The sequence below is a fragment of the Tyto alba genome, unplaced genomic scaffold (genome assembly GCF_018691265.1).
Source record: "Tyto alba isolate M040663 unplaced genomic scaffold, T.alba_DEE_v4.0 Super-Scaffold_40, whole genome shotgun sequence".
Taxonomy (NCBI): domain Eukaryota; kingdom Metazoa; phylum Chordata; class Aves; order Strigiformes; family Tytonidae; genus Tyto; species Tyto alba.
In genome coordinates, this window is record NW_024881316.1 from 42,731,259 (window position 1) to 42,745,400 (window position 14,142).

General features: G+C 35.6%; 1 protein-coding gene across 3 annotated transcripts in view; it reads right to left on the bottom strand.

Moving 5' to 3' along the window:
* Positions 1–14,142, bottom strand: part of ATAD2B (ATPase family AAA domain containing 2B) — a 77,342-nt gene that overhangs the window by 46,934 nt on the left and 16,266 nt on the right. For all 3 annotated transcript variants that reach the window (XM_033005051.2, XM_033005048.2, XM_033005049.2), the window contains exons 3-13: positions 13,547–13,593; positions 12,361–12,514; positions 10,073–10,175; positions 9,525–9,633; positions 8,154–8,270; positions 6,680–6,755; positions 4,779–4,877; positions 3,482–3,593; positions 2,628–2,743; positions 1,676–1,850; positions 807–895 (exon numbers count right to left, since the gene is read on the bottom strand). In XM_033005051.2, coding sequence (XP_032860942.2) covers positions 807–895; positions 1,676–1,850; positions 2,628–2,743; positions 3,482–3,593; positions 4,779–4,877; positions 6,680–6,755; positions 8,154–8,270; positions 9,525–9,633; positions 10,073–10,175; positions 12,361–12,514; positions 13,547–13,593 — 1,197 coding nt within the window. The remainder of the gene's footprint in view (positions 1–806; positions 896–1,675; positions 1,851–2,627; positions 2,744–3,481; positions 3,594–4,778; positions 4,878–6,679; positions 6,756–8,153; positions 8,271–9,524; positions 9,634–10,072; positions 10,176–12,360; positions 12,515–13,546; positions 13,594–14,142) is intronic.

The window sequence follows — 14,142 nt, forward strand, 5'->3', positions numbered from 1 at the left end:
AAAAGTTTCGGGAAATGTGAGCTTGGGAAGCCACTTACTGCACCTCTGAAAAGCTCTCTTCCATTAACAGAGTATGCATCGTCCTGTTTAGAGCAACTGTAGCACCAGGCGGAAGAAAGGTGCATCAAGAGAAAGCCACGTGTTGCCATAATATCCTAGTCTGCTGGCCCCAAAATTTTCTGTCCCCCTCAGTTGAGTGGAGGGAGATATACACATAAATACAACAATACAAATAAAACACCTATAGAATGAAAGATAAAAGTGCATTGCCATAAAAAGCACTGCAAAACTGAGACTGAAGGCAGACAGGAAAAATTTTAGCCAGCAGTAAACTGTTGTAAAAAATGTTTAAAAAAACAACATGATAGCAATTCAAGGTAAGTTTGCACACCACACCATCCAGATTCAAAATGATAGGGGTGTCCAGTTCATTCATAGAACATTCAATTCATCATTTTAGGATAAAATTTTTTTCAACTGGATATTCTATTGGGTTGGTAACAGACAATCTGTTTAAAGTACAAAACCAGCAACCAAAAGAAAGGCTCTGGAAATCTTTAAATTAATAATGTGGCTTAAGGGTAATCTCCACTGCAATTCGATTCACATCAAAATTACAGTCTGTCTGAAAAACTGAAAAGATGACTTTTGACATCAAAAAAACCTCAACAATCTGTCCTTTTTAGTGTAAGTGGATTTAAGCAAAAGTAAAAACCTTTCTTGGGAACTGAGTAAAATTACACTTGAGCGTTTACCAAGATAATGCAGCATATATCGAGATAATTATAGCATATGAGAAATATTACCTGTGAATCTGATCTTGTCTACTAGAACGAACTGGAGCCAAGCCATCTATTTCATCAAAAAAGATTATAGAGGGTCTCATCAAGTATGCCTGGTATGCAAAAAAAAAAAAAAATTAATTCCCTGTTAGTTCATAATTTATCCATCAACACTGAAAAGTTTCTTTTCATTACAAAGCATTTACATGCTAAACCAACACATATATTGAGACAACTTTGTTAAAAAGTGTACAGTGTGAAAATAAAATTGAATTTTCAACTACAGTACTGTTTCAGACAAAGACTGCATTCTCCTTCGAATAAGCAAGATGGCACCAGTGTACCAGTTTTACTGTATGTTAGAGAGATTAAAGACAAACTGACAACTTATACTCAGTTACAGAAAACAGTATCTTATCTGCTCATAACCTGTTTGTTTAGACATCTGTGTCTGAAAACAGCTTTTGTTTAAGCAACTGCATTTCACTGCTCTAGGCAACTCTCTTCTGTCCATCATCTTCCAAGTCAAATAAGGACACTAAAATATACACTCAACCAATGCAGTCCTGCATCCTCCTCTGTGTAGCTTTTATGCCAGTCAAACTCAAACTCGCTGACTGAGAATTTTTTTTCAGTTTTTACCCAAACTACTTTGCTTCATTAATGGACAAGTCAATAGACTTCTTCCTCTCAGTTTTCAGAGCAATAGAAACTGTTGTCAGCATTCCTCTATTTTTTCATCTAAATATACAATTTGGACAAATCTTGCCCAATCTATGAAAATTTACAGGTATTTAGATTCAATTGCAAATAACTTTGACTGCCTAAAACACACACAGGGGGAAAAAAAAAACACAGATAAATTATATGAAAAGTATGTATTTTCATCTAACCTGATCAAAAAGGAGTCGAAGCTGACGTTCAGATTCACCAACCCACTTACTGAGACAGTCTGCTCCTTTCCTCATAAAGAAAGCCACCTTTTTGTCTCCTTGACTGCATTCATTAGCTAGAGCTCTAGCTACCAAGGTTTTACCTGTTCCAGGAGGACCATAGAATAAACAGCCCCTGAAGATAAATGGATCAACACAGTCACAAACTTATTTTATGTCTCCTGAAAAACTCCAAGTCAAATTTTATAATGAAGACAGGGAGCCTGGAGAAGAAAGACTGAAGTTCTAGTATTATTATTTGGTGTATTCAACATGACTTCATAAAATCGATGGGGTTTTTTACACTTTCAAATCAGTAAATCTTTGCTTTGTAGAGAGCATTAATCAAAAGCATATTAAGTCTCCAAAGGATTGTTTTACACTAGTTAAATATCTCCTCAAATATTAAACCTTACGTAATACTTGAATCAGTGCTTGTTACTTTTTTGAAGAGACATTCTTCCTTTAAATGACAAAAATATCCCAAAATTTCCAATTTACTTAGATTATGTGTACCCACATTTAAATCACACACCAAGATGCCTGATTAATACATATTTAAATCATAATATTATTGAGATTACTCCTATAAAAGAAACATCAGCATTTAACTTGATTTAGTAAAATATTTGATAACATAATGCAAAAAAAGTCAAGGTACTGCTAAGTAGAACATTTCAGAATTCTTTCTTTAGCCCAATCATGAAGTTCACCTTCCTACCACAAGAAAAATAAACTAGATCTTTGTAACTCTTCATCCTGCTTATTACATTCCGATACGGGTAGCAAACATATAAGTCTATTTGAACTGCAAACACTTCAGGGAAAGAATCAATCTCCTATATGTTTTCAAGTGAAGCATTCTTCGGAGCATAGCAAAATAAAATACAACAATAGGAGTAAACAGACCTACCTTGGTGGCTGAATTTTGAATTTTTCAAATATTTCTGGATAGAGAAGAGGAAACACTACCATTTCCTTAAGTGCAAGGATATGATGGCTCAATCCCCCTATACTATCAAAACGCACCTTAGAAAAAAAAACAAAGCACAGAAAGTGTATATATTGTAACAGCTTTCCACAAAAGTACTTTTAGTTACAAAATAACATATTTGACAACAAATTGCAAACAATACTGCATTGATCACCAGTATTTTTTGATCACCATGAATTTTGAAAGTGTAAAAAAATTTGAGAAAGTCAACTCTTGTTAACTGTGCCAGGGATGCCTCGAGTTCTACACAGATCCAGCCTAAGTCTGAGACCAATTTTAAGCTCAGGCACAGTGTAACCTGAATATAGTCAAAGTACTTCTAGACAGTGGTTCAGATCTAGTAATAATTCAGCAGCTTCTGTACAACACACACCATAAGCTCATGTGCATCATTGTTTCTGAACAGGTACAGGACCCACATGACTAGCATCAAGTTAACCAACCCAAGTGGTCAGTACTTCTGGTTTCCACACTGCTTAGCATTATCCCAGTTCCTACTATTACAAGTAATTGCAAAATGACTGTAAACAAAGAAATATAGTTGGGCGATTGCTATTTCTGCTTATTTACAGTATGTATGCAGCCTGTTGACTACCTACAGACCAAAAGCAAGTACTTTGCAGCCCAAGGGAATAAACAGAAAACAGCTTTCAAAAAAATCGAAAAAGATCAATGAGTTTACTGAGAATTTACTTCAACTCTAATGGGAGGCTGTATTGCATTCTACTTATGCATAATTGGGGGAAGGAAAATAAAGTTTTAAGAAAACCTACCGATTTATCAACAATCATAGGGTCAACATCAGCCAAACTTGCCCCAACTTTCACACGTTCTCGCAGGATTCCACTAGCTAGATCTTCTGCTCTAAAGTTTAAAGGCAGGCACCTGTTCAACAACAACAACAACAAAAAAAAAAAAAATTGTTGTGTCTTGATCATTTTGCTGGAACCGGAAGAACCAAAAGACTAAATGACTCCTGTTACCTGAAGAGACAATCTTCCTGGATTGATAAGATAATCAAAACTAACCTTTTTATTGTGGTAATTATTCTTGTATATCTGGAAGTTCCTTAAATATAAGCATACCTTTATGCTTCCATACAGATATTTCAATCTGGAGAAACAGGCTGGACAGGCTATTTTGATTAAACGCAAAAGGAACAATGCTGACCAAAAGAACAGGTCACTCTCCACCAGCAGTGATGAATTGTGAAGTTCAATATGGTAAGAAAAGGATTAACAGTACAAGGAAAACAGATTTGTTAGAAATATAACTTATTAGAGTCCAAATAAAGGAAATAGTATTTCTTGCAGATCAGCCATAACTCACATCCACATGTTCCAGCTTCTTAGTGTATACAAAGAAGCTTTAAGTCCCTACACAGATATTACATCAGATCAAATACAGAGATAAGGGGAGAAAGAAAGGTACCAGAAAGACACACGTTACACTTGGAACTACACTTCTGGTAGCTGTATGTCACTGGAGTTCCTCAGGATCAAAAAGGGAACAGTGTGGCAGACAGGAAAAGATGGAAAAAAGATGATGAAATGCTGCTTTTTTTTTTTTTCTGTTCAGTTTTCCAACTAATGTACCTGTGGCAGTAAGTAAATTTACTGATATACCTTATAGACCTTCCACTTTTACATAACTGGTGAACAAATGGAAGGTCAGAAAAATGTGCTGGGTGTGTAAAATGCACATACTGTTACACAACAGGAAGAGAGAAGAATAAGAACTAGTATTGGGAGTACAACTGAACTAACTAGGACCAAACAACACCAACAAAAAAAATCTATTTTAACTGACAAGCTGTTTGTTTTACATCCCAGCTGAATCAGATACTCTTATCTTTCCATCTTTTTACCACTGTTGTTAATTATCTACTCATAAGACTTCAAAATCTATGTTAATATATAACCAACAATCCCCTTAAACTGTGTCTGCAGGTAATTACAGGCAGAATCAAAAAAGCCTGCAGAACTGGTAGAACATTATGGAATAGTACTGCTTATTTTCTGATGAATAATAAAAATCAAACCCTCCCAAAGACCAAGTATGTTTTGATACCTATTTCTTGCTCTGGCCATGCTTTTAGATTTTCTTCTTTCAAAACGTTCTTCATCTGAGGAGGTTGTATCGCTGCTGTGAATGGCATGCTTCTTTCTCCTATTAAAGTGGCAAAATAGACAAAAAACTCAGTCCTTTTTGCAGTAGAACGGCATGTTTTCATTCTTTTATAAAAACAAAATTGAAACGTCAAGCACGGTACTGTTCAGGTTTAGGATACATGCAAATTTTTGGTTTTATTAAGTATCAAAATAATATGGGAGGGGAACAACATCTTTTGCTGTCACAGGGATATCTGATGAACATGAACATTACTAAAACAGTAGATCCCTATAAGATATGTAGTTCAGTCCATGTTACCTCAGCAAGTGTCACTGAGTATTCAGTAAATAAGTTACTGAGTTTCATCAGGCAGCAACTCTACTTAGAAAAGCTTCCATCCACTTTAGTCACCTCTAACATAACAGAAATATCAACATCTTCTCTACTCAGTTTGACGCTTCCCTTTAAATATTCTTTGAAAAATGCCCACACTTCCTAAAGCATATGGCCTTTTTATGAGGTGATTAATTCTGAACCGCAGAAGTTTCAAAAATACCTGTGATGTAGTTTAATTTCTGATCTCAATCTAAGTAAAATTACTATTCAAAGCCTGCATGAATCAGTTCTTATTTTAGTATGGCAGTGTTTCAGAAAACTGAGTATTTCAGAAACATTAGAGAATGTACATTACATCTTCTGTACAAAAAGGTGCTCAGTTTGAAAAAAGTCGGCACTTCTTTTGCATGAAAAGTTGGCTGCTAGTAAAAATCCATGTCTTTTTAGTGAGCTGCAACATTTGTATCAACACGATAATGCAATGACTAGCTGGTTTTTGCAAAAGGATAACACGGTCAATCACTTTTACTGTTCAATGACCAAAAATTAGGTACATTTTAAAATACATTAAAGAGAGTATCATGTAATGAGTAAGAATTTTTATGACAGTGTCCTGACAAGAAGGGATAAAATGAGTGTGCAGCAATAAGCATGATAAAACTGAGGTGATAATAGCTTTCATACTCTTTATATCCTATGAGAAAGTACAAGTTCTGAGACTATCCAACAAAAGGTCATATGCACTATAAGCAAGGAAAAAAAAAATCTTCAAAATTAAATGTTTTTATTTATATTACAAAGAAACGTGTAGAATCATAAGATTCTGCTGTTATTTTATTTTTCATATTTTCACTATGCCATTAAATTAAGCAATAAGAGAAGAATTTCAGCTAAGACTAGCATTTCTTGGATTCTGTTCATAGACATTTATCTTTTTGAAGTTTTGAGTAAGTTGGGGGTTTTTTTCTTAAATGTATTAAACTCTGAACTCATCTACTTTGTTAAATAAAGCCTACCAACAGTTTCAAGACAGCTTGGTGTATTCCAAACATCTTTGACACAAAAGATAAGAGTCAAAAATTATGCTTTGTAAATATTTTATTAAATTGTTAATATTACTTGGATTAAATTTGAACTGGAAGAAAACAAAAAACATTACCCTGATTTGTTTATTTTTTTGTAGAATAGAAAGGGGATATTTGTTAAACTGCTGCTTTGGATTTAAACATTAAATATACACACTTACAGAAACATCTACAGTGTATAATGCACAACTCTCTTTCCAGTACATGCAGCACACCTGTTTCCATTCTGTTTATCACAAAGCTTCTACTGGTATTATGAAGTGCTGTGAAATTAATTTTTGTATGCTGATCAAGATCTGAACCAAAGATGCAATGCAAGACCCATGCACATGCATGAATGAACTGTACAATTCACTCAAGAATGTTTTGAGGATCAAAAGCTAACAGAAATGTACTGAGGGAATGCAGATATCTACCCACCAAAAGACTGACATTTACCTGATATGGCTTCTTCTTGCAGGAGATCTGTGAATATCAAACAGTGTGTTTTCCCTCTTTTTTTGATGAGCTGGCACTGAGTAAGAGAAGTTACAGGTTTGTAACGTCAGTTGCAAAAGAATAATCAACTAACCTAAATGCAGCACAAAAGTGCTAGATTACTGCTTTACTAACAATGTTATCACTGGTTTCTCCAAAAGCTCAAATTAAGAAAAGAACTAGGTGGGGGTAGAGGGAAACCAAATGCCTTATGCTTTATTTCACTATCACATTTGGCTTGATACAGTCACGAGAATTCTATCCTCAGCCTCCTCAAATCATCACAGCTACAGCTATCACATCAGAGAATGCAATTCATCCAATGCATTTTTAGTTTATTTGCAGGACATGAAACTCCATGCAGAAACCTCTTCATAGTGGATAATATGGGATGTTTTGAAATTTCTCTTAACAAATAAACCACAGCATTTCTCTATCACAGCCCTAATTTCCATGTTGCCTTAACATATAGCACACTGTATATACCACTGTAATCTAAACCAAATATGCACAGAATACATTATTTTAAACAGAAGTATTAAAAGGTTCAAAATCAAGAGACACTACACTGAACCCTGTATGGATCCCTGATGGTACATCCTATGAGGAGCAGCTGAGGACTTTGGGTTTGTCTAGTTGGGAGAAAAGGAGGCTGAGGGGCAACCTCATTGCTCCTTGCAGCTTCCTGAGAAGGGGACATGGAGAGGGAGGTGCTGAGCACTTCTCACTGGGATCAAGTGACACGATGTGTGCAAATGATTCAAAGCTGCATCTGGGCAAATTCAGAGTGGACATTAAGAACCATTTCTTTACTGTGAGGGTGGTCAAACACTGGACCAGGCTCTCTAGAGATGTGTTCAATGGCCCAAGCTTGTCACTGTTTAAGAGGTATTTGGGCAACACCCTTAACATCATGATTTAACTTTTGGTCAGTCTGTTGGCCTGGATGATCGTTGTAGGTCCCTTCCAACTGAACTGTTCTATCATCCAGGCAAAATGTGGTACCTCCTGCTATGTAATTTATCTACAGTTATGAATTAGGTTTATCACTCAAGAAGAGAAGCAAGCATAACAGTAACTATTTTTAATATGTAATTAGCTAATTTATTCAGCTGCTTTCTGAATTCAACTTCAGTCAACTATTTCTTGACCTAAACCCCGTACACCTCCAACCCTGAGCACAGCACATGGCAGTACTTGAAAAATGAAACAGCACGCACTAGTAATGCCATCACCATTGACAAACTGACAGACTGTGTCTGAGTAGTCCTATTCACATGGTGAACAAAACCAGAGACAAGATGGAAGTCTCAAAGTGCTGCATGGGAACTCTGTCACGGATGAGGAGTAGTCATCCAACTTTTCCTTTCCCACACCCATGGTGTTCTTGGAGGTCAGTTGAGCAGAACTACATGAGCACTGCCTAGTTCCTCACCTATTGGAGGGGCCTGGTATCTTTCAACAGTTTTTCTCTGTCTGAGATTATATGGCCGATCGTTTTCTTCTCCCTCAGCTTCTTCCACTTCTATATCTCCATCTTCTTCCTGAGACTCTGTTAAGGGAGGGGGGAGGAAAATATTTTCACAACACATCTATTTGATGCCAGAGCTACCTTCAACCTAAAAATTAATATTTTAATGGCCACTGAGAGTTATTGCGCTGTTATTAATTAACAATGAATAGTAAATCACTGGAAATTTGAAGACCAAGATAAATCTCCAGCACATTGTCAAGCTTCCTTCTAGTTTCCCACAGAAGGGTCTGATAAAGCAACAGAAAGAAAAATAAATGTAGTCAAATCAGTTTTAGTTGTAAAGTACTTCAAATATCACTTCTATCCAGTCTCTTTTTCCTTCAATAATTATCCCTCAAATTAAGAGTAATGCCTTTCTTCTCTTTTCCCACAGGAGCCTCAGAAAATCAAGTATTTGACACAGCATGAAAATAAGTACAACTTTACAATTCACAATATCATTTTTACACAAAGCAAATAAACACCCTGTATAAAGGTACCCCCTAGCTCCATCTATTAACAGGATCAGAATTTCCATCCATGGATCTCAGAATTAAGACTGCGTTCTTATTTATTGGGACAGACCATACTTCTTACAGCAGTTTCAGTTCAAGATCGAGACACACTACACTAAACCCTCAAGTCTGAGTCTCATTTCTCAAGGAAGCCATCCAACTTAGCCATAATTCCTTCTTCATCAATACTTTTTGAACCCACTGGCCAGTTTCAACTAAATTTTTAAAGGAAGGTAGAATTTCAAATACAGTTGTGTATCTACAAGCCTTCTAAAATTCAGCAGATGGATAGAAAACAGAGACTTTAGCTAATACCTTCACCAAAGGAAGGATGCAGAACTGACTATTACACATTCTTTCTGGCAACTGCCACCCAGCGTATGACAAATAGCGAGTCAGTTAGAGCATGCATAGTTGTAGACTAAATGCATCACATCCTGGCTTCCACCAGAGGATTCTTACAGGAAATATAAGGAAAGCTCCAACTACTTAAATAAACATTTAGAAACCAGGCTTTTTTCCACTACTTTCAGATAAACTTGCTTTTGTTTAAAGAAAACTATGTAGAGATCCCTAAAACTTCTCCTCCTTCTAAAGGGGAGTTCTTCAGTGTGTACTTACTTGCAGTAGTTTTGTTAATTGGTCTATTTAGTAACTCCAAATCCAGATCCAAAACCAAATTACTTACTGTAGTCCAATATATTACTATCTTATGTTAAGAAGATGTTTGTTTTATAAGTATTTCAGGCAAACCCTTACAATTCTTTACAACCCATACCTTCTTCTTCCCCTTCTGTGGACACTTCATGGTGGTTCTGAATCCCATAGCTATTTCTTCTCAGTGATTTCCTCCTCCTTTTCACTCGAGAATACATATCCATGTTTTCCTGGAATAAAATTCACATACTCCCATCAGTACTGTCCCATGTCGCCCCCAGCGTTAGCCCACAGTTCAGTAATACTCCACACAATCTCAAGCCCCCAAGTCTTTTTCCAATAGAGCCCTCCACAGGTAGGCTACAAAAGCAGTCTCATTTAATAGGTGGTAAAATAAGTCTCTCAAATAGTACCTGGATTATCTAATACATAGTTAACATCAGTATCAAGCTGGCTTAGGGAACAAAGCAGATGATAGCCCCTGGTCCTGTTTTCAGACTACCAGACTGTGCTTCAAACCAAAGGGGAACCATCAGAGTACATCATGAGAGCATGACAGTCAATTCATGAAGAAAACATGATGTAGTATATATCCATGAATTTTGTTCTGAATTTATCAAGGTTTTTAATGTTATCCACTGAAGAGGATCGGAGACACTCTGCACTTACAAATTCTGTATCTGTCCACATCCGTAGCCGCTCTACCTCCCCGGACCGCCTATTTCTCCTGATGTTAATATTATCCATTTCCTGTAGGACAGCTTCAGCAGTGCTAAAATATATGCAACGGTTAACACACAAAAAAAAAATCAGTCTTAAAACAGTAGACATGTAGAACTTTTTACATAGCATCCAACAATTTAATATATCTAAATCTATCATTTTTTATGTCTGTTCCAAGGTCTATAGGTCAACTATACATACAAATGAATTATAGCTATTTGCATCTATCAATAAACTACAAAACCAATCATAATAAAGAAAATTGAAAGATGAACCAACAGAATATAAACTAAGGAGTATGCAAAAGAAGAAATGCTGATGCTATTAAAAGTCGGGGTTCAAATTGGGATGTGGCATTTTAAAAAATACTTTAAAAAATTGTTTTTCTCAATGTAAATTGTAGCATATAAATTTGTAACTACTTCAATGTTAGATTAGGTGTCAGGTAAGATTAAGTTTGCAGAATAAGAAAGTAAAGTTTTTACCTATATAATTGTAATATTATGAAAGCAATTAATGCTTCCACCCCATAAACTTTACAACTTCTTGCCCTGGCCTTAGAAAGACACTAACAGATAAAGGATTTTATCATTTTTTTTTAAATGTTTAATCAGTAACACCTAGAATTTCATCATTATTTGACCTCACTACTCTATTGTTTCTCATCTATTATTTAATTAGTCTACATTTTCATTATCTGAAGTATTTGTAAACAGCTGTCAAAACAATGGTGGTGTATAGAAAACAACCTTGGCCAAGATGCTTCATTGCTAAGGAAGAAAAAAAACAGAGTATTAGCCAGGCCAAGTCAATTATTTGGCCACCTGTCCTGAACACCAAGTTACTGCTCTCAATGGTCATTACAGTAGATTTCCACTGGAATTCTGCTATAATTGTATAATAATTCTAAGAAGGCAGAAACATCCACCTCCTTTCTTTCAAGGTGTTTAAAAGTAAATATAAAGGGTGAAATCCTGCCTAGAAAGAAGCCATTGAAAGTTCTGGTGACACAAGTCAGTAAAGTTAAGATTTCATTATGAGCGCCTCTCTGATTTTAAGCAATTTTTCTAAAAAAATATTACTTCAAGTAAAATCGTGATGCAGTTTGCTGCCGAAGAAAATAGTGTTGGAAGGGACCTGGAAAAGTCCACCTGCTCTGCCAGGCAAGAACAAAGTACACAATACCTAAATCATTCCTGACAGACATTTGTCTAACCTGTTCTTAAAAACCTCCAATGATTATGGGACACGCTATTATCAGCATAAGTTCATATACAGACTTCAGTACCATGATCTTATCAAATTACAATCTTCATGGTAGACTTTTTCCTACTGTTGATGAGGAGAGGGAGATTCAACTGCAACTAGAAAAATAAATGTAACTCAATATAAATTTGTAAACTGATACCAAGTAGTTACTGAGTAAATTGAAAAATAAAATTAAATGAATAAAAAATCCAACAGAATACATTTAACAATAAAGATCATACTTGGCAATTAAATGTTTATGTTTAAATGATTTTCCAAGCACTAGAGCAAGCAGTCTCTCACAGATGTGACTATTAAAACCCATTTTTCAGGTGGGAAAATTGAGCTATATTAAGTGACCTGTCCAGGGCCACACAGAAATATTATTGCAAGAAAAGTATTTCTGGCTCCCATTCCTATGCTCAGACCAGACCATGCCTCCCTCTCTGACCTACTTTGTCTGCACAGTAAATGTCAAAGTGACACCCACCCTATGTGAATTACTAAAAAATGGTAAAAAACAAAAACAAAAAAAAAAGCAATCTACAAACTTTTGATATTTTATGATCAAAATCATACAAGCAAAATTTAGAAAGCTTCCAAGCATTGCTGCTGATCACCAATTTACACCACGTCTAGGGTATCACTACATAAACAGGTTACTAAGAAACAAACTAGGGTGTGGATTTACAGCATATCAGCCACTCTGCAATAACCGCCAACATACAGAGTTTTATCCAGGTGTAAACACAGAGTAGCTTACTCCTCAATGAAAGTCTGGGAAGCTGCTTTGCATTTAGAGCATGGATAACATAGGCAGTTACAGCACAGGACCCAGCCTGTAACTCAAACCACAATCTAGCTTGCCTCAACGCTAATACATTCCCACAGTAAAACACGTGGATGGCACTGGAAGACAGGATTTTCTAATTTTTTAAAAAATCATTAAGACGCTTTGTGAATACAACTGAAGTATCCCCACATACCTGTTTACTAGCTGATCAAACAATAAACTCTGATTCAAAGTTTCAAATCTGTTTTTCCTGGACCGACAACTTTTTCTGACTTCTATATCTCCGTTTATGCAAGCATGGTCCCCATCTCCCTTTTTTTCCCCTCGAAGGGGATGGCTTTTGAGAGCTAAGAGAAATTTGTATTACTACTTCAAAATGCAGGAAACAACATTTTCACAAACAAGAATTAATAAGAGAATACTTAGCAAGGACAATAAACCAAAAGTTATGGAACACAGTATGAGCACCCTTACATTCACTAAAGAAATATATTTTATTAATTCCTATCAAAGTTGTTTTACAAGCTATTTCTTCAGACTCGAGTTTGTTTCCTTATAAGATAATCTTACTTTATGATGAAAATTTGGCATTCAAATATCCATTCAATATTTTTAAATTAACATCAATACTGAAACGCACATTTGGCCCACAATTTGAATTCTTAGTCTTTTAAATACAGTATCAAAAGGTCAAATACAACACACCGATTTCACCAGCAAACCTGAATTAGCTACTCTGTACAGTGCCAAACAAGAGATTCCACTCCTGATTGTTCCTTAGATACCATAATAAATAATAAAAATACCAAATATACTTAATGGATTGACACATCGATTCAACAAAGAACTAAACAAGACAGAATTGATGAAAAAAGGACACAAAAGACAAAGTGGTTGTAGCTGAGATATGCAATGAGATGGTGAGTTTGTAAGGTACAAACACAGGAAAATTGTTCAAGGTAGCAGGAGCTGCAGACAAGGCAGGTCTCTCTAAAGTAATAGTAAAGTAATGTCAAGAACCACAGAAGGCCAAATTTGAAATGAGCAAAGAGAGTAAGTAAATTAAAGAGACCAGCTGGGAGGGGAAGGCCAAAATTACTTCATAACAGTAAATTTGGGAATTAAGGAAAACATCAAGATCATGGCCAGGAGGTCTGAATTGAGAAGAGAAATGGAATTTCATCTAAGAATGTTCCCCATGTCCACAGAGAGCATCCAAGATGTTGACAGAAGAAAACTGAGCCAAAACAGTAACTTTCCTGGTCAAAATGGTCATAGTCATCAGTAAAGTTATCAATAATATATGCAACCGAAAATCATTGATATAAAATTGTTAAATGTAAAAGTAGATACAAAAAGGTCTGCTGTAATACACTTACATAAGCTACGTCCATTTGGTAGTGTAGCACCAGGCTGAGAAGTTAACCTAGGAAATAATTATATTAGACACACAAATAATGTTAACACTTCTTAGTCAAACAAAAGTTACATAGTGAAAGTAGAACTTTAAACATAGAATGTTCTATGATACACTATGACTACAAAACCTTTGTGATAATGTAGCCTCTGATGAGTTTGCTTCATGCCCAACACTGCAATACGGACAAAACTGCCAAATACCAATTATATGAATCCCCATAATTATCTAAACATCTCTTTTATTAACCTCTCCAATGTTCCCTCATGCCATGTCCTACTATTAACTCTCCCCTTAAGTTTCAGAATAGAAACTTGATATAACTCTTCAAAGCCAATTATCATTCAAAGACTTTGGATAAACTCGTGGAAGCAACAAAGCTTTTAAGAAAAGGCTTTGTGACTTCAAGATCACTACTTTAGGCTCAGCACTTCGGATTTTGGCAGAGAACAACAAAAAAACGTCAGATGCAAAGACATCTTGTAGTGGGTTCTACATGAGTAACAACATGAGTTTCAGCATCCTGACCAAATTTAATTTGACACAGTGATCTAAATT